We start from the raw sequence: 20302 nt of genomic DNA, 5'->3' as shown, positions 1-20302 counted from the left end.
GCACATCTCCCACTGGGGATGTGCCCGCAACCCAGGTACATGCCCCTGACCGGAATCGAACCCGGGACCCTTCAGTCCGCAGGCCGACGCTCTATCCACTGAGCCAAACCGGCTTCGGCAGAATATATTTTTAAAAAAATCCATTCCTGGTGTCTCAACATCCCCGCTGGAGACAGAGAAGCCCAGTGGTTTGGGTTGCTCTGTGTTCTAAGCCTGTGTTCCAGCTTCGGAGTGCTAACGGTGTGAACTGGGGCAAGGGATGTCACCTCTCCGAGCCTCTCCAGACCCCTCAGAGTGCACAGTGCATGAGGGAGACAGGGCGAATTATATCCCCTACAACACCCAGCACGTTGGGAGGTTCACTAAGTGTTTGTTGGAAAAAATAAATTAATGATTACATATATTACATCCGAAAGGTTAATTTTTGTTTGGGATAAACATTGAAAACTCGTGCTCCACAACTTCATGACCTTGACCTAGTCAAACATTTCTAAAACTTGACATAAAAGCATTAACTATAGCCTGGCTGTTTGCTCAGTGGTTAGAGCGTCGGCTGGGACTGAAGGGTTGTGGGTTCCATTCCAGTCAAGGGCATGTGCCTTGAGTTTGGGAAGCAACCAGTCAATGTGTCTATCTCACACTGATGCTTCTCTCTCTCTCTCTCTCTCTCTCCCCCCTCCTCCTCTCTTCTCCCTGAAAATCAATGGAAAAAAATATCCTCAGGTGAGGATTAAAAAATACAAAAAACTCTAGTTCAATAGGGTAGCACCCTAATGTTCAAATCAAACTTCCAACAGATGTCACCCTAATCCCTTCCGTTGTGGTTGTGACTAAACCTCTGTGACTGACGTTACTGAGTGCTTCACCTAATGATATAAAATGTAAATACTTCGTCATCTTGTGTTTCTATCCAAGACATTTCACAACTGGACTTTTCAACTATGTAGATCTCTGTTGGGTTGTGTTTTATTCAGAACGCAAGCTCCCATACGTTGGGCTGCCTGTGTAATGAGGCTCTCAAATCCTCATTTCAACCAAAATTGTTTTGTATTTTTAAATATATTTTATTGATTTTTTACAGAGAGGAAGGGAGAGAGATAGAGAGTTAGAAACATCGACAAGAGAGAAACATCGATCAGCTGCCTCCTGCACACCTCCTACTGGGGATGTGCCCGCAACCCAGGTACATGCCCTTGACCGGAATCGAACCTGGGACCTTTCAGTCCACAGACCGACGCTCTATCCACTGAGCCAAACCGGTTTCGGCCCAAAATTGTTTTTAATGTGGCAAAACTCACATAACAGAATACACCATGTTAGCCCTTTTAAAGTATATTCATTCGTTGGCATTTAGTACATTCACAGTGTTGTGCAGCGATCAGCACTATCTTGTTTTGAGAAAATTTCAACACCCTAAAAGGAAACCTGTACCATTTAGCAGTCACTCTCCAGGCTCCCTCCCCCAGCCCTGGGCAACCACTAATCTGCTGCCTGTCTCTATGGATTTGCCTGTCCTGGGCATGGCACATACATGGGATACGCGACATTTTTCAGGCCCATTCCTTGCACCAACAGTACAAAGATGAATGTGACAATCTGCTCTTAACGAGATCACTGCCAACTGGAATGAAACAGATTAAAAAGATTTTTTTTTTTTATTGATTTCAGAGAGGAAGGGAGAGGGGGAGAGAGAAAGAAACATCAATAATGAGAGAGAATCATTGATTGGCTCCTGCACGCCCCACACTAGTGATCAAGCCCGTAACCTGGGCATGTGCCCTGACTGGAAATTGAACCGTGACCTCCTGGTTCATAGGTTGATGCCCAACCATTGAGCCACACCAGCCAGGCCAAAACAGATTTAAAAAAATCATATTACAATGTGATGATTATCATAATAGAAATATGAACATTGTGAGAACATAGGTGAGGGGCAATAAGGACAAGCTGTAAGAAATAACATTTGAATCTGGGCATGCAGGCGGGAGTTTGACAGACCCATGGGGGCTGGGCAGAAGGGTGGTGCAGAGGAGGAGGGAGCTGAAGTAGGAGAGCAAGGTACAACGATAAGGAGTTGGACAGCTCTGTGCTCAAAGGAGGGGGACAAAGCATACCCAAAGCATGTTACCACCCCAGGGCCTTTGCACTTGCAGTTCCCTTTTCTTGGGACACTTTTCTTTCAGATTGGTGCCTGTTTGGCTGGAACTCTTCCTTCAAATCTTTGCTTCAGTGGGTGGGGGAGGGGAAATTTTCTCTTTTCCTCTTCCTTGGTCTTCTGGCTGGTCAAATAATTAAAACAACATAAAGCAGATTAATGGAAGAAAATCACCAAATTTAATTACATATGAACGTGCAGGGGTTCCATAAAACCGTGGGGTCCAGGGACAAAGTGGGCAGTTAAGGTTTCTATGCCATCTTGAGCTAAGGAGAAAAGGGGGGTTGTGGTATGAGATTTCAAAGGGGAGGAAGGCAATTCACATGAAGATGGAAAGCAAATGCTTGGTAAGCAAATGTCTTTCATTTAAACTGCAGGACACAGAGAGGACTTTGATCTAATGGGACTTGCCAGGTCAGGCCTAGTTCTCCTTAAACCAGAGTTCTCCGTGCTGGGGGCTCCCTTCCTGGGCAGGCCCTCTCAATTCCTTTAGGCAGTGGAGTCTTCTGTGCCTTAAAAATAACTTAATTTTTACATTAAGATAATGATTAACATTACCTTAACATAATATCCCAAAGAGGCATATTTTGGGGTGGCAAACTCCACTCCCCTTCAGGTGCAGAGAGGGCTTCTTTGACCTCCCTATTAAAATAGCACCTTCCATCCCTCTCTATCCCCTTATTCCATTTTCCTCTGTAGCATTTACGACTCTAATACCATGTGTATGGAGGCATATTTGTTTCTCTGTTCGTTTTCTGTCTCCTCCACCTGAGGGTGAGCTGCACCAGGGCTGTCATGGGACGCAAATGTGACCAAATGGTCCAACAAGGAAAAGTACATTCTCATGCAATGTTACATAGCCATTCAAATTGTCATGAAGCATCTGCTAGTATAATAATATAATTGAGACAACATAAAACAGATTGATATGTAAAGAAAGTAAAAAAAACAACAAGATATAAAATTATATGAAAAATATGGTCCCAATCAGATAAAAAGATGTATAAAAGACCAGAAGGGCCCTGGCCGGTGTGGCTCTCTGCTGGTTGAGCCTTGTCCCATGCACCGAGAGGTCACCTGTTAGATTCCCAGTCAGGGCTCATGCCCGGGTTTTGGACTCAATCCCCAGTAGGGAGCGTGCAGGAGGCAGCGGGTAAATGTTTCTCTTCCACCGATATTTCTCTCTCTCTCTCTCAAAAAAAAACAAAAACAAAAACCTCCATATATATATATATATATATATATATATATATATATATATATACACTAATATATACTAATATATAAGTAAATTTAAAAAAAAGACCAGAAGGAAGTTCATGAGAATGTTCGTGAAAATTGATGGTGAGATTATTAAAAGCATAATAGTAGGTTGAACTGCATGTCGTTGCCATTACTGTTTTTGTAAGCCAACTTCAGACTGTTCAACCGTATACACTGATGAAAAGAGCCCAAGGCAAATGTGGATTTGCATCCCCGCTGGAACATCATCTCAGTTGGGTAACCTTGGACAAATTTACTAAAATTCTCTCTCAGGGTCTCAGTTGCCTCATCTGTAAAATGGGCATAAAATAGTCTGTACTTCAGGGTTGTATTTAAGATTAAATGGAATAATGTATGTAAGGGGCCTGACATACAGCAATCCCTGAATAAAGGTGGCCATCACTGTGGGCAGTGTTTAATTATGTGTGTTTATTTTAAAATTCGGAAACTATTAGACAAAATTATTTAAATTTTCAAAGGGGTTGTGGTCTAGTCCCTGGGGATCTTGGGCTCGGTCCAGGGCTGGGAATGTGACTGAAGGCTTTCCTCCAGCCCTGCCTCAGCTGGGCTCCTTGCACAGACAGACGGCGATCCCGAGAGCAGGGCTGGATGTTTGTCCTCTGAGGGATCCTGGGAACTTCACTGAGAGAGGACACTCTGTCCCAGGGCCCACTGCCCCCTCACCCCAGCAGCTGCCGAATGCACTGAGCCCAGGAGCGAGGCTGCCTCTGTCCACCTCTCCCCTCAAGCCCTGGCCCCCGTCCCAGTCACAACAGCCTTTGGCCCCGTGCTCAGCGCTCCTCCCTCAGCAGCAGCTTCTGGTTCCGGAACACAGGGCTGAGCTCAGCTTTTTTTTTAATTGATTGATTTTTAGAGAGAGAGCAACATCAGCTTGTTGCTCCACTAATTGATACAGTGAAGGTTGTTTCTTGTATGTGCCCTGACTGGGGATTTAACCCACAACCTTGGCATGTTGGGATGATGCTCTATCCCACGGAGCTACCCGGCAAGTGGGTTACAGAGTTTCTCTTTGTGGTGATAAAAAAAAGTTTCGGGCCTGGCTGGCGTGGCTCAGTGGTTGAGCGTTGACCCATGAACTAGGAGGTCACAGTTTGATTGCCGGTCAGGGTACATGCCCGGGTTGTGGGCTCGATACTCAGTGTAGGGCATGCAGGAGGCTGCCAATCAATGATTCTCTCTCATCATTGATGTTTCTCTCTCCCTCTCCCTTCCTCTCTGAAATCAATTATATATATATATATATATATTAATGTTTGGAAATAGTGGTGATGGTTGCACAAAATTGTGAATGTAATTAATGCCACTGGATTGTACACTTAAAAGTGGCCAATTTTATGTTATAGAAATTTTACCAAAATACTTTTTAAAATGAAAAAAAAAAAAAAGAAAAGAAAAAAAGCCGGTTCTGGCTGGGTGCCTGATATACCAAGGTTGGAGGTTCGATACCCGGTCAGAGCATATACAAGAGGCAGCCAATGAATGCATAAATAAGTGGAACAACAAATTGATGTTTCTCTTTCTCTCTCTCTCCCTCAAAATCAATTTAAAAAATAAAAGAAATAATACCAAAAAACAATCCAGGAATGGGAGGACTGAAGGGAGAGCAGGCTTGTCCTGTGGGGTTGGGGACATAACCTGGGGCCGACGGAGGCCACATTAGGAGTTCGGGATGTAGGTCCCTGGTCCAGCCCTTATTTGCTTTCTGATGCCGGTAATTTAACTCCTCTGAGGACACCATGCTGTTCTCACACAGCTGGCTCTCCTGGAACTTGTTATTAAATGGTGAAACTCTGCCCTGGCTGGTTTGGCTCAGTGGATAGAGCATCAGCCGGTGGCCTGAAGGGTCCCAGGTTCAAAATTTGGTCAAGGGCACGTGCCTGGGTTGCAGGCTTGATCCCCAGTGGTGGGGGCCGTGCAGGAGGCAGCTGACCAATGATTCCCTCTCATCATTGATGTTTCTATCTCTCTCTCCCTCTCCATTCCTCTCTGAAATCAATAAAAATGTAAAAAAATAAAAATAAATGGTGTGAAACTCTGTAAAACACAGAGTAAGAAAGAAGGAAAGAAAGAAACCGAACAGTAGTACCTTTTCCTGCTTTACGCTGAGGATGCCTGAAACTCCACCGTAAGGCTTGGAATTAAGGACTGGAGAAGGGGAAACGAAAGGCGCCTCTCCGTCTCTGGCTCCTTGGCATGAGGGAGATGCTCCATTTTCCCGGGGGTTGACATCCGGGGAGGGGGCTGTGAGACTCAGGGTCCAAGAAGAGAGCAGCAGCTCAGTGGGACACAGTGCATGGACCCTGGCGGGCTGGGGTGTCCAGGAACCCCCACCAGCCTCAGTTTGCCCCGGTGTTTAGCAGCTGAGAAGTGGTGTCCTCGGCCTGTCCCCTCATTGCCCCCTACGTCCCTCCTCCCCCACCCTTCATACCTTAGAATGCCTTTCCCATCTTTCTCCTGGGAGATTTATTTCTGTCCCCTTTTTCATCTGAGCAGCGGAAATGAATCATCCTTCGGCCTGTTTGGTAAACAGTCCCGTGCCCTCTGACCCGCGGGGCTCTCACTGCTTCCTCTGGAGCTGCTCCTGGGCTAGACACCCACCCCCAGACCCCCTGTCAAGACTCCCCTTTCCCAGGGCCTGGAGCTTGACTTCCCCCACCCTCTGGAAGATGAGAAATGACACAGAGCATTCCAGATGCCGATCCACGAGCGGACCAGAGGGGCAGGGCAGCAGGGAGCCACCATGTTCTGAGGGCTTTGTGTGCCCTGTCCTGGCACATCTGGATGACCCTGTGAAGCAGATCTTGCAATCCTCACTTGACAGGTTTGGAGTCGGAGGCTCAGAAAAGTGAAGGCACTTGCCCAGGGCCATACAGTGAGTGATGGAGCCAAGACTCAAAAGCCTGGATTCCTCCCATTGCACCGACTGGCATGTGCACGCAGGTGTGTCAGCTACCACATCAGTTGCTAAGCCACATGTGGACGGCAGGTGGGTGTCCACCTACAGGGGAGATGGCAAGGGTGTGCAGTGTGTGTCTTTCCAGACAGAAGCCCGTGGGTCCCTGAGGATGATGTCAAAGAGTGACAGGATGTGGGAGGGGACCAGGGATTAATAAAAAGCCCACATTCAAGGCCACCTAGGCCCTGCCCACACTTCACAAATACAGCTGTTCAGGGGGCCCTGGCCGAGTAGCTCAGTTAGTTGGAGCCTCGTCCAGATGCGCCAGGGTGGTGGGTTTGATCCTGAGTCAGGGTATGTGTGGGAGACAACCCATCGGTGTTCCTCTTCTCTCTCTCCCTCTCCTTCTCCCTCTCCCTCTCCTCTCTCCCCTCTCCTTATCTCTCTCTCAATCATTAAAAACACACACCATACTTCTGAAACCACACTTCCTGGTGATCATGCAACTATTTATTGGACTTCTAAAAATAGTATGTAGGTACTATTTCCAGGAGCTGTGTGAGATGCAGAAATAAAACTACTGACAGCAGACTATCAGGCGTGAGTGGTTGTCAGAGGGAGGAGGGTTTACATAAATATACGAGTCACTGATGCAAGGCAGACAGAAGGTGCTCGGGCCCAAAGGGATGGAAAAGCTCTAGAACGGTGTTTGTGTTCTAGGAGGCCTCCTTCGGAGGGATTCCTCGAGGCCAGGAATCAGGGAGGGCTTCCTTGAGGAGGTGGCCTTTGCAGGCCTCTAAAGCTCTAAGTCAGTGGTTCTCAACCTTCCTAATGCTGCGACCCTTTAATACAGTTCCTCATGTTGTGGTGACCCCCAATTTCATTGTTACAAATTGAACATAATTAAAGCATAGTGATTAATCACAAAAACAATATGTAATTATATATGTGTTTTCCGATGGTCTTAGGCGACCCCTGTGAAAGGGTCGTTGACCCCCAACGGGGTCGCGACCCACAGGTTGAGAACACCTGCAAGTAGATGTACAGTCCGCATCTGCAGACGCTTTAACGGAAGTTAGATCCTGTTTGACTTTCCAAGGAGCCCCCAGACGGCTCATGCCTTTATTTCCCGTCTCCGGAGGTGGGCACGGAGGCGCAGAGGAGTGGACTAGGTGGGCCTAGCTAGCAGGTGGCGGCCAGGATTTGATCTGGAGCCAGTGGGACTCCAAGCCCCGCGCGGGGCTCCCTCCTCGCCTGGTCCCGCGGCGGCGGCAGCGGAGCCCGCGGAGCCCGGAGACACCGCGCCGAGGGAGGAGCGGGACGTCGGGGCGGGACGGGGCGGGGCTGGCGGCGGCGCGCGGAGCTGGAGGCGCGGGGGCCGCGTCCCTCTCCACCTGCCGGCGAGCGCACGGGCCATGGGTGGCCGCGGGTCCGGGGGCCGCCCGGCCGAGCCCCGCTGAGCCCGCCCGCCCGCCGGGCCCGCCATGGGCGACCGCGAGCGCAACAAGAAGCGGCTGCTGGAGCTGCTGCGGGCGGCGGGCACCGGCAACGCGCACTGCGCCGACTGCGGGGCCGCGGGTAAGGGCGCGGCGGGCAGGACCGGACGGGACCCCAGCCGTCAGACCCCCGCCCCTCATGGGTCGGGTCCGCGGGCCCCGCTGGACCCCATGTCACCCTCGGAGCCAGGCTCCCGCAGACGCCGAGCGCGATTCTCCCAAGCGGACCCTGCGCCCTCTTCTCACCCGCCCCGTCCGGACCCCAACCCCCGGTCCCGGACCCGGGGGCCCTGACACGCCTTCCCGGCCAGACCCCCACCTCTCCGGACCTCGGCCTCTGACGCCACCTTCCACGCACTGGTCCGTGACATCCACACCCCGAGGGGTCCCTGCCCGCGCCCCCTGACCCTGCAGGGCCCGCTCCCCGAGGCGCCCCGGGTCTCCCCACCTTCCTGCCCCGCAGCCTGTGAAACTGCGGAGGTGGACCCGGTGGGAAGTGTCGGGTTCCCGCAGGAGTGTCCTGACTCAGCCCGGGAGCCAGGCTTCCCCCTGCAGCTCCCCTGCCGGGCGGGGCCGGCCCCTCGGACCGCGCTCCCCTCTCGGTTCCGGCCGTCCCTCGCCGCAGCCTCCTGCCCAATTCCCAGAACTCCTTCCAGATGGTTCTGTTCCAAGGTCTTTACCGCGCGGCGACCCGCGTGCATGCTGGCATTCTCGGTTCCCCCAAGGCGCATCGCCCCGGGAGGCCAGCCCTGGTGTCCTCGCCCAGCTCCCCACCTAGTCCGGCTGCCGCCCTCTCGCCCGCAGACCCCGACTGGGCCTCTTACAAGCTGGGCGTCTTCATCTGCCTGAACTGCTCCGGCGTCCACCGGAACTTCCCAGACATCAGCAAAGTGAAATCCGTGAGGCTGGACTTCTGGGACGACAGTGTTGTGGAGGTAGCAAGGGGCGCAGGGGGCGGCGGCGGGCAGGGCGCCCCCATTTTACAGGAAAGGACTCAGGTCCAGAGAGAGGGATCACTCGGGAAAGAAAACACAGCCTATCAGACCTGTGGCTGAGACAGAGGCCCCGAGTTCAAATCCTGACGTCCTCACTTGTTTATTTAGGAGGGGGAGGCCCTGAGCTTGGTTTTTTAACCCTAGTTGTGGACCCTCAGTTTCCACATCTGTGTTATGGGGACACCCCCTCCCCACCCCCCTTCTCAGGCTGCTGTAAGAATTAAACGGGGCTCAATGCAGGTACAAAGTACCAGTCAGTTAGGAGCTACTGTTCTCATTAGCTGAAGCCCCGGACTGGAACGGAAGCATCCCAGGTCCAGCATCCTGAGTCTATTCTCTCCCTCCAGCCCCCCTAGCCAGGAAGGGGTCTACTTGGCTCCGCTGACCTATGGTGATGGAGGACACCTTCAGCCTGGAGGAAAATGCCAGTTTGGCCAGGACACCGTCTGAGAGCAGGCGGTCCTAAACTGTGCTGGTTGGCGAGGATTTCAGGACTGTTGGGGAAGCAGGCCCACGGTCTCTGAGCGCCCACTGTGTGCCAGGCACTGTGCTAGGCCGCTGGGCTAGATGCTTTCCTTATTCATTCAACACTTGGTTACTGGATGCCCACCATGTGCTGGAGCAGCTAAAGCGGGCAAGGTAAAATCTGTCCACATGGAGCTTACATGCTAGCGGAGAAGGTCAGGAAACCCGCAACCCAGCACCGAAACCCAAAGGTTATGTGTTTGTGCCTCATACTGGTGCCTCCCCTGCTATGTTTTCTCCAGTGTTGCAGGTGAGCTCTCTGAAGCTCAGGGGTTAAGTATGGCCCGAGGGCCCCCCCGTGACTGAGTGGCACAGGTGGGATGTGAACACAAGATCCAAAGCTCACGGAAATCCTGTGATACAGCTCAGTGGCCCCTGGGGGGTGGTGGGGGAGGGGGGAAAGGATAGGGCTAGCTCTATGAAAAGCCTGTTTCTTCCCACACTGCCCTCACCCCAGATAAGCCCCTGCTGTCGCTGCGTGCTGACTCTTGTTCCATGTGTCTCTGGGTCTCTCGGGTGTCATAGGGCCCCAGTGATAATCCTGATCTAGAACTCTAGGGGATCAGCATTGACTTCCGCCTTCAGCTACCTGTACTGCCTACAGACTTGCGGGCACTGTTGCTGGGGGTCCTGGCCAGCTGTGGGGGTGGGGGTGGGGTAGGAGGAAGAACATGAGCTTTGGAGTTAGACAAGCCTGGGTTCAAATCCCAGCTCTCCATGTACTAGCTGTATTACCTTGGGTAAATCGCCTAACCTCTCTGAGCCTCGAAAATGGAGATGGTGATATTAAAATGGCTAAGGGGATCAAGTGAACCAGTGTGTGGGAACTGTGGTGCATTCTGCCTCTATGAGGCATAGTTTTTTCAGCACCACATTGCTCTGGCCTTTCTAGCAAACGCTGGTGTTTTATTTTTTGGTTAATTCTGGTGGGCAGTGTGAAATTCCCCTACAACTGTCTCCTGACTCAGCGGAGGAGCCAGTGAGAACAGTGGCCTTCTAGGTAGACCATGGTTTCATTTCATATTTTGCAAGTTCTAATATTACCATCAAATTGCTGTTGTTTTGCAGTTTATGACCCACAATGGGAACCTCCGTGTGAAGGCCAAGTATGAAGCCAGAGTCCCCGCTTTCTATTACATCCCTCAGGCCAGCGACTGCCTGTGAGTGAGTGCATGATTCCTGGCCCCAACCCCACCTCCGGGTCTTTGCCTGCGGTGGTCTTGTCCATGGGCCCGGTCAGCAGGTGGACCCAGGAAAGGGTTTGGTACTGTTATGGAGAACACATGAGACCTAGTTTAAGCCTTCTCTACCTTTATTGCTTGGGTGGTCAATTCCTTCCTCTGGGACTCAGCTTCCATCGCTCTAAAAGGGGGCATTTTCTCTATTATCTGCCCCATTTGCCTCTGATGTTCTCACAGGTGGTGGCTAACTTGATAGAGAAGAGAAACGCTGGTATTTTATTTTATTGTTCTGTTAATCCTCACCTGAGGATATTTTTTCCCATTGATTTTTAGAGAGAGTGGCAGGGAGGGGGAGAGACAGAAACATTGATGAGAGAGAGACACATCGATTGGTTGCCTCCCCCTTGTGCCCTGACCAGGGCAGGGGATGAAGCCTGCAACTGAGGCACGTGCCCTTGACCGGAATCGAACCCAGAACCCCTGAGCCAAACCAGATAGGTCGAAACACTGGTATTTTAATAGAACAAATGTATTTCAGCTACTTCCTATGGAGTGCTATGCTTAGGACTGTCCCAAAGCAGCTGCTGGGCCCCAGATCCCTAAATATTAACCATAAAAACAATAGTAGCTACTAGTATTTATTGAGCTTTATCTATATACCAGGCCCTGTGCTAAATAATTATGTGCATTAATTTGTTGAATTCTCTCAACAACCCCATGCGAGAAACACTGCCATCGCCCCCATGATGTAGATGAAAAACTTGAGGCTTGTAGAGGCAAAGCTGGGACGAGCCCATCTGATACCAGGTCTGGGTGACTGAACCATGACATTGAGAAAATCCAATATCATGAGGGTAGGGGAGGTCAGGGGAGGCTCTGTGAAGCAGTAGGAGGGTTCACTTGACCTGGAGGCAAGGGCCCGTGTGACACTGGCCACCTAGTGACCTCAGACCTCTGCAGATTGACTGTCTGAGCCTGACTCTCTCCCAGGGACCCAGCCCCGCCTTCAGGGCTGCTAGATAGCGCCTGCGTCAATGGGTGTGTCTGACCCTCCGAGCAGACACAACCTCATGGGGACATGGCTTGCAGGAAGCCGCTGCATTTCAGCTACATTGTCCTCTAGCCTCACAGCAGGATGCTTTAGGATAGGGCACAAACGACACAACCATCCCTGGGGGGCCTGCGGTTTCCCTGCGGCTGGGGAGGCACAGCTGTGGACTCGGGAGACCTCCGTTCTGTTTCCAAGTCTACCATGACCTGGCTGTGAGAGGGTGGACAAGTTACCAAACCTCTCCAACTCGTGGCATCCTCGCCTCTGAAATCTGGGTAATGATGCCTACAGCAGAGCATCGTGGTGGATTAAATGAGATAATTTATGTAAAAACCTCATAGGCCACCTGAAATGCTAGTTTGTTTGTTTTTTAAATATAGTTTTATTGACTTAAAAGAGGAAGGACGAGAGAGAGATAGAACATTGATGATGAGAAAGAATCATTGATTGGCTGCCTCCTGCACACCCCACACTGGGGATTGAACCAGCAACCCTGGCATATGCCCTGACCGGGAATCAAACCATGACCTCCTGGTTCAGAGGTCGACACTCAACCATTGAGCCACCCCACGCCGGCTGGGCTGAAATGCTAGTTTTTTTTTTTTAAATATATTTTATTGATTTTTCACAGAGAGGAAGGGAGAGAGATAGAGAGTTAGAAACATCGATGAGAGAGAAACATCGATCAGCTGCCTCCTGCACACCTCCTACTGGGGATGTGCCCGCAACCCAGGTACATGCCCTTGACCGGAATCGAACCTGGGACCTTTCAGTCCGCAGGCCGACGCTCTATCCACTGAGCCAAACCGGTTCTGGCTGAAATGCTAGTTTTAATCCATTTCTCAGTGTTAGCTTCAGAATGCTGCCTAGTGCCTGGCCCCGCAGAGGGATGTGTCAGGTCTAAGGGCCTGATCCTCTTGCCTCATCTCTGCCACTCAGCCCTTGGCTCCAAGGGGAAGGGAACGAGCACTTGGTGAGCACCTACCATGTGCTAGGCCTTCTGCCCGCACTACACAGACACTGCTTGTCATGACTCCAACAACAGGCCTGTGCTTTAACTCCCTTTAGCTGAATACTAATGGCCTCTTCCCTCCTATCCTAAAAGTCCTCTGAACTCCCCACTCCAACACCAGGATTGGGGCCTCAGTCCCCATTGCCTCTCCCAGCTCTGATCCTGTGGCTCAGGGTTCCTCAATGTTCTGGTGAGGACTGTGCATTAGGTAGGACTCTTTGTTGTTGTTGTCGTCGTCATATGATCTTTAATTGAAATATTTCCCTGTGTAGTTCTTAACTGGCTAGGCATTCCACGGCACCTCTGTTGATGTCATCTATGATGTCATGAGGGTGGTGGCCAATAGCATTGCAGCCCACAGACAGGGCAGTCCCCAGGATCTCTTTAATGGTTCAAGAGAGCTCTCTAGCTAAAGGTCGGTGCCGCATCTTCGGGCAATGTTGACGGTCTCATCAAAAGTGGTATTTCCACTGTGCTTCCTGTCTTCTTGCTTCCTTCTGTCTCATGGTGGTTCTTTGAGGGCTTCGATGGTCAGGGCAGAGGCCCTGAGTCTGGGCCTGTCTGTTCTGAACGGACAGTTTCACTGTGATCCACAGACCTTTCCGATCACTGCCCGAGGCTGCTTTGGCAATGTCACCATCAGTCTTTTCTGGAGATGGACGCAGGGGGCTGATCTTGGGGGCCAGGGCGGAGGTGGCACTGACTTTCCCACCACTGCACCTCAGATAGATGACTTTGACCTCCTTGGGGTCAAACTTGGGCAGCCTGACGGAGGCGGCTGGTGTCTGTCAGGTGACCCCAGTTCCGGAACAACTGAAGAAAGTTGCACCCAAGCCTCCTCCAAGGCAAACGCCGAAAAGCTAGATAGGACTCTTGATGGTAAGTGACAGAAACCCAGTTTAAACCAGCTTAGAAAGAAGATGCTGTGGGTTCTGGGGTCAGGCTGCAGGGAGGACAGAGGTGGAGCCGCCCCAGGAAGGACAAGCCAGGACAAACACCAGCAGCCTCTCAGAGCCTCTCTGGCTCTCAGTGCTGCTTCTCTCTCTCAGCCGGGCTTCTTCATGCAGCTGGAGCCAGACCACGGCTAGGTCCCAGCTCCAGCTCCCAGTGTGATCCCAGAGAGCGCTTCTAACTCACCTCCCTTCTCAGTCTTGCTCCTTTTGGTCCACACAGCCCTGGGCAGAGCTCTGATTGACCAGTTGGGCCAGATGCCCAGCTCTAGCCCATTCCCTGTGGTTGTGGGGATAAGGTCACATAAACCTCGGGCCCGGATGGTGTGGCTCAGTGGTTAAATGTCAACCTATGAACCGGGGTCATGGTTTGATTCCTGGTCAGAGCACATGCCTGGGTTGTGGGTTCAATCTCCAGTGTGGGGCGTGCAGGAGGCAGCTGATCAATGATTCTCTCTCATCATTGATGTTTCTATCTGAGAACCAACTGATGGAATGAAGTCTCCTTTTGGCTGCATGGTTTTTCTGCACGGGTCATGGAAGACAGTACCTGATGGGACTAACATTAAACCACCCACTCTGTGCCGAGCACGGCTCTACTCCCTTTATATACATTTAAAGCTACCCGAAGGGGTCGGTAGGTATAATATTATTGGCATATTCCCCAAGTTCAGAGGCAGTCCTTGGGCTACGTCGGACTCGACATACGTCGTTTCGTGGTTACGTCGCCATCTCCCATTTATTTATAAAGAAAAAAAGTTCCATCATTTCAATGTATGTACATATGTGTTTTATGTTTCTTATTATTTATTTACCACAAGTAAAGGTCAGGAATTGTTATCTTCCTTTTAATTTTTTTTTTTTTTTTTTTACTGTTTCACTTCATTACTGCTGTGTATGTGCTCCCTGTGAGTGACGTAGGTGCTTTTTTTTTTTTTTGATTCTGCTCATTTTTTTTTTTTAATTAAATCTTTATTGTTCAGATTATTACATTTGTTCCTCTTTTTTTTCCCCCCATAACTCCCCTCCTCCCAGTTCCCGCCCCACCCTCCGTCCTCACTCCCCACCCACTGTCCTCATCTATAGGTGCACAATTTTTGTCCAGTCTCTTCCCGAATCTCCCACACCCCTTTCCCCCCCAGGAATAGTCAGTCCATTCCCTTTCTATGTCCCTGATTCTATTATAATCACCAGTTCATTCTGTTCATCAGATTATTTATTCACTTGATTCTTAGATTCACTTGTTGATAGATGCATATTTGTTGTTCATAATTTGTATCTTTACCTTTTTCTTCCTCTTCCTCTTCTTAAAGGATAACTTTCAGCATTTCATATAATCCTGGTTTGGTGGTGATGAACTCCTTTAGCTTTTTCTTGTCTGTGAAGCTCTTTATCTGACCTTCAATTCTGAATGATAGCTTTGCTGGATAAAGTAATCTTGGTTGTAGGTTCTTGGTATTCATCACTTTGAATATTTCTTGCCACTGCCTTCTGGCCTGCAAAGTTTCTGTTGAGAAATCAGCTGACAGTCGTATGGGTATTCCCTTGTAGGTAACTGGGTTTCTTTCTCTTGCTGTTTTTAAGATTCTCTCTTTATCTTTTGCTCTTGGCATTTTAATTATGATGTGTCTTGGTGTGGTCCTCTTTGGATTCCTTTTGTTTGGGGTTCTCCGCGCTTCTTGGACCTGTAAGTCCATTTCTTTCACCAGGTGGGGGAAGTTTTCTGTCATTATTTCTTCAAATAGGTTTTCAATATCTTGCTCTCTCTCATCTTCTGGCACCCCTATAATTCTGATGTTGGTACGCTTGAAGCTGTCCCAGAGGCTCCTTACACTATCCTCGCATTTTTGGATTCTTTTTTCATTTTGCTTTTCCGGTTGGGTGTTTTTTGCTTCCTCGCATTTCAAATTATTGACTTGATTCTTGCGCTCCTCTGGTCTGCTGTCGGGAGTCTGTATAATATTCGTTATTTCAGTTCGTGTATGCTTAATTTCTAGTTGGTTCCCCAATATAAGATCGAGGGTCTCATTAGTTTTCTTGTAGATCTCATTAAGTTTATCGGCGGCTTCTAAACAGTTCTTGAGAGACCTTAAAAGTGTGGTTCTGAACTCTATATCTTCCATTGACAATTTTGTCCTGTTTCTTTGTCTCCGCATTTTGTTATGCTTCCTTGGTGCACCCCCTAGTGGTCTTTGTTCGCAGTCTTATAGTTAAATCTTGATTGTTGTAGCTAATTCCAGGGAGGGTTTGACCTCCAGGCCAAGTGGCTATGAGAATCAGCTGTGTCAGCAGTGAGAGAACTTCTGTCCTCTAGGGAGGTGCTAATCTAGCCTTTGCCTGAGGCTATCCGGCAAATGCCTGTGTGCAGGGCTTGGGCGGGGCGGGTCGCACAGGATCAACAGGGTGGGCCGGAGAGAGCAGTTATGGCGGCTCTCAGTCCTGTCCCCAGGGGCTCTGCCTCTCTGAGTCCCAGCACCCGCTGCAAAGCTCAGAGAGAAAGCTGCACTCGCTCTGACCGAAGCCAGACAGTCCCGCTTCTCCCGTTTGAGTCTGGGTCCCCAAAGACTCGCCCGGATCTGGAGCTCAGAGTCTGCGACTCCCTCCCGATTGAAAACGCCAACTGCGCCCTCCGCCGCCAGCCCGCTCCGAGCACTCCGCACCTCAGAATTTGACTTCAGCACTGCGCCTCCTCTGAGTGTCCGTATGCGTTTCTCTTTCCTCCTAGTTGTAGGACTTCCACTCAGCCAGCGTTCCTGTGGTTCTGGGTGCTGTCCCTTCCGTTTTTTGGTTTCACTTTTGAAGTAGTTGTTCAAAGCAGCAAACTCCGGCGTTAACCTATGCCGCCATCTTGGTTCTCCCGTAGGTGCTTATGTAGGTGGGTTCCCACTTATGGCGAAAATTGCGTTACGTCGCTGTAGGAACGGATCTCTGACGTAACCCGAGGACCTACTGTATCTTGTTCTTGATCACACAGTGGATAAATGGTCGAGTGGGACCAGATCCCAGATGGTTAGACTCCAAGACCACTGCTCTGTCCGGTGTGCCATGCCCCGAGTTCATGGGCAGGCCCAGGAAGAGGCTGCTGGCCTCCTGGCCTAAGCTGGGAGCATGCAGTGGAGGCGGCAGTGTAGACGATCCAGAGGAGCTGGTGTCGGTCTTGCTCACCTGAAGGGCCAGGCTGGCATCAGAATAGCCCAGAGGTTTTCTAACAGCCCACTGGGGGATATAGTTCCCCCAGGAGACACTGGCAATGTCTGAAGACATTTTTGGGTATCACCGGGGAGGAAGAGCTACTGGCATACAGGAGGTAGACGCCAGAGATGCTGGCAAACATCCTACAGTGCACAGGACAGTCCCCACATCAGAGCTGTCCAGCTCCAAAGGGTAACAGTAGCACGGCTGAGCAGCCCTGGTAGCCTGAGCAGGCAGCGAGGCCGCTGTGTGACGCTCCCGCCTGCAGCTGCGGGGCCTCAGACAGTTGCTGTGGGCAGAGCACGTATCAGACACAGCTGACCGGAGGTTCTCTCTTTTTAGGGTCTTAAAGGAACAGTGGATTCGAGCTAAGTATGAGAGACAGGAGTTTATGGCCGATGGGAAAACCATCTCACTCTCAGGTACAGTTAATTTTCATCACCTTTCAATGTCTCTGTTGCAGCGAGTTCTAGAAAACAAAGTGCCTGATTCTTAGAAGTGGGGTCCAGCCGAGAGCTATCTGCTGCCCTCACTCTGGCCACAGAGGCCCAGGCATGGGTTCCTCTGCCTCTGAAATGGCAACACAGCAGTTGGTGGGGTTTGCGGTCTGAATGGACAGGAAGCATGTCTGCACGTCCTTGCGGGGCCTCAGGGGTGTAGAGTCCTTCCTGTGAGTTGCAGGGAGGCTCACCCACCAGGAACACAGCCCTGCGCCTGGCTCCTGGAGCCCCCGGTGTGGCACAGGCTCGGTAAGGTGCGTGGGCCGGAATTCGCCCTCCTTCATAACCTTGTGCAAGGCACAACCTCATCGGTGGCCCTGGACCTGTGGCTGACACCGACCCGGAGGGCAAAGTGCACAAAACCACTCTTTGAGGATCAGAGGCAGCCAGTGCTCAACGCTCCCAGCTCCCAGGAGCACCTGGCATTCTTCAGCCGCAGGCGCCTAGAGGGCATGCGTTACTCCTGCGCTCTGGAGAGCGCCCCCGGGCTGATGTCCATGGGAAATCATCGGTACAGTGTCTCAGTACTTAGCCTACGTAAGGGTGCGCTGTGCCTTCTTAAGAAATAGCCAAGGAAGAACATTGGAAATTTGGCCCCAGATAGGACCCCCGTGTCCTGCATCTGAAATAGCCACGTTCGTTAGATGTGAGACAGTTTAGCAGCCGGCGGGAGGTTCATTGTATCCCGAGACCCTGCGAGGATTGTGAGCTGCTTGTTTGTCTTAAGGCGGTGGGTGCTCACTCTTTGTCGTCCTGGTGGCTCAGGTAACCGGGAAGGGTTCCTGTGGAAGCGGGGCAGGGACAACGCGCAGTTCCTAAGGAGGAGATTTGTCCTGTTGGCAAGAGAAGGCCTTCTGAAGTACTACACTAAGGAAGAGGTAAGAGGCCAGGCCCGGGAGGGGTCCCCTCCGACCACTGGGCTCTCACCCACCGAGGTCTGCTCTTTAATCAATAGTGACTTGTCCTGTGGGTGATCTCAGGCCCCACATCCCATTTTCCCTTGGTGATACAATCAGTCCAGCCCTCTAAAACACACCTTCTGCTCACTTAGAACAGTGGTTCCCAACCTTCTGGCCCTTTAAATACAGTTCCTCATGCTGTGACCCAGCCATAAAATTATTTTCGTTGCTACTTCATAACTGTAATGTTGCTCCTGTTAGGAATCGTAATGTAAATATCTGATATAAAGGATGGTCTTAGGCGACCCCTGTGAAAGGGTCGTTGGACCGCCAAAGGGGTCGCGACCCACAGGTTGAGAACCGCTGACTTAGAATAAGCTTCGACTGGTCCATGATTAAGCCTTTGATGATCACTGGATTTGACTTCATTTCTTCATACACGCAAGGGATATTTATTGAGCACCTGCTATATGCTAGACATTATTGTAGGCACTGGGGACACAGCAGTGAACTAACAAAGCTCCTCTTCTCTCGGAGCTTTCATGCTAGTGGAAGGAGATAGGTGGCGATCAAACAGCATCAACATATGATATAGCAGGTGGCAGGAAGTGCTAAGAAGGGAAATAGATGAGAATGTGAGGGAGTGACCACAGAAGGCTCTGAGCGTTGGCCTTACCTTGCTCGGTTTCCTACACATAGGAATTATTGTGTATTTCCCCTGTTGCTTTCCTAGATGGACCTGTGCGATGCGTGGCCGCAGGCTAGGGCCAGTGAAAAATGGTGAGGGATGAAGAGTATTTATCCTCCAAGTGCGAGTAGCGATTTCTTTTTCTCTTTTTAGATATCTTTTTATTGATTCCAGAGAGGAAGGGAGAGGGAGAGAGAGAAAGAAACATCAATAATGAGAGAGAATCATTGATTGGGTGCCTCCTGCACACCCCCTACTGGGGACTGAGCTTGCAACTGGACATGCGCCCTTGATTGGAATTGAACGTGGGACCCTTCAGTCTGCAGGCCTATGCTCTGTCCACTGAGCCAAACCAGCTAGGGCAAGAGTAGGGATTTCTTATTAGTCTTCAGTTTAAAGACCTGAAAAATGTTGCAGGCACAAGAGGCAGGAAGAGAAAGTGGAGCAGAGTTAGGAGTGGCCACTGAACCCCAGCAGCCGCTGGGGGCTGGTCTCCTAGAGAGCCTCATTTTTGGTTGGGAAAAGTGGGTCCTTCTCTCAGTCCTAAGCCTGTTTAGTCTAAAACAGTCTAAAAATAACACAAGTTGCCTGTGGTCTTTTTAATTTCTTTCCCCAAAAAAGGAAAAATTTTAACTTATAAAGGTAACTCATTTTTATGTAAAAATTTGGGGTAATACAAGAAAGTAAATAAAGTATAAAGAAAGTGAAACTCAAAAGATATCTCAGCATAACAAAATGTTGATACTGAGAACATATTTTAAAAAAAACACAAAAACCTACAAATCAAGAAGAAAAAGACAGTCCATTAGAAAAATGGCAAAGCAAATGGACTGGCCTTTTATAGAAAAGGAAACCAAAAGGCCTGATAAGGGTAAGAAGAGACGCTTGCTGTCTCTGGCAGGGAAGTGCAGGTCAAAACCACAATGAGATGCTACACACCCACCATAATGGTGAAAATTAAACAGGCTGACAACACCAAGTATTGGCAAGGATGTGGAGAAACTGAAACTCTCATCCATAAATAATACAACCTCTTTGGAAAGCAATTTGGCAATTTTATTTTTTTTAAAAAATATATTTTTTATTGATTTCAGAGAGGAAGGAAGAGGGAGAGAGATGGAAACATCAATGATGAGAGAGAATCATTGACCGGCTGCCTCCTGCATGCCCCCCACTGGAGATTGAGTCCACAACCTGGGCATGTGCCCGAGGCCAGAATTGAACCTGGGACCCTCCAGTCCGCAGGTCGACGCTCTAGCCACTGAGCCAAACTGGCTAGGGGGCAGTGGCAATTTTACATAAAGTTAAATGTATACCTGACCACATAACCCAGCCATTCCACTTCTAGGTGGAACAAAAACATAAGTCCAAAAAAAAAATGTTCATAGAAGCTTTATTTATAATAGCCCAAACCTGGAAAGAACCCAAATGTCCATCCACAGCTGAATGAATAAACAAATTGTAATACATCCATAGAA

General features: G+C 50.1%; 1 protein-coding gene and 1 long non-coding RNA gene across 8 annotated transcripts in view; one reads left to right on the top strand and one right to left on the bottom strand.

The window, feature by feature from the left end:
• Positions 1 to 1786: 1786 nt before the first annotated feature.
• LOC118672212 lies at positions 1787 to 8384 on the bottom strand. The gene is made up of 3 exons (XR_004973012.1): positions 8280 to 8384; positions 5526 to 5680; positions 1787 to 2279 (listed from the first exon to the last, which is right to left on the bottom strand). It is a non-coding gene; the product is annotated as an uncharacterized LOC118672212 (long non-coding RNA).
• Positions 7686 to 20302, top strand: part of ADAP2 (ArfGAP with dual PH domains 2) — a 26770-nt gene continuing 14153 nt past the window's right edge. For 4 of the 7 annotated variants that reach the window (XM_036341750.1, XM_036341752.1, XM_036341754.1 and 1 more), the window contains exons 1-5: positions 7686 to 7913; positions 8636 to 8766; positions 10420 to 10511; positions 17080 to 17159; positions 18003 to 18115. In XM_036341750.1, the coding sequence (XP_036197643.1) occupies positions 7820 to 7913; positions 8636 to 8766; positions 10420 to 10511; positions 17080 to 17159; positions 18003 to 18115 (510 nt within the window). In that variant the 5' untranslated portion in view covers positions 7686 to 7819. Of the gene's footprint in view, positions 7914 to 8617; positions 8767 to 9209; positions 9466 to 10419; positions 10516 to 17079; positions 17160 to 18002; positions 18116 to 20302 lie in introns of those variants that run through there. The other 3 variants (XM_036341755.1, XM_036341753.1, XM_036341756.1) reach the window with 3 other exon arrangements.

The sequence above is a fragment of the Myotis myotis genome, unplaced genomic scaffold (assembly GCF_014108235.1).
Source record: "Myotis myotis isolate mMyoMyo1 unplaced genomic scaffold, mMyoMyo1.p scaffold_m19_p_17, whole genome shotgun sequence".
Lineage (NCBI taxonomy): Eukaryota > Metazoa > Chordata > Mammalia > Chiroptera > Vespertilionidae > Myotis > Myotis myotis.
This window is presented reverse-complemented; position numbering and strand designations above follow the sequence as displayed.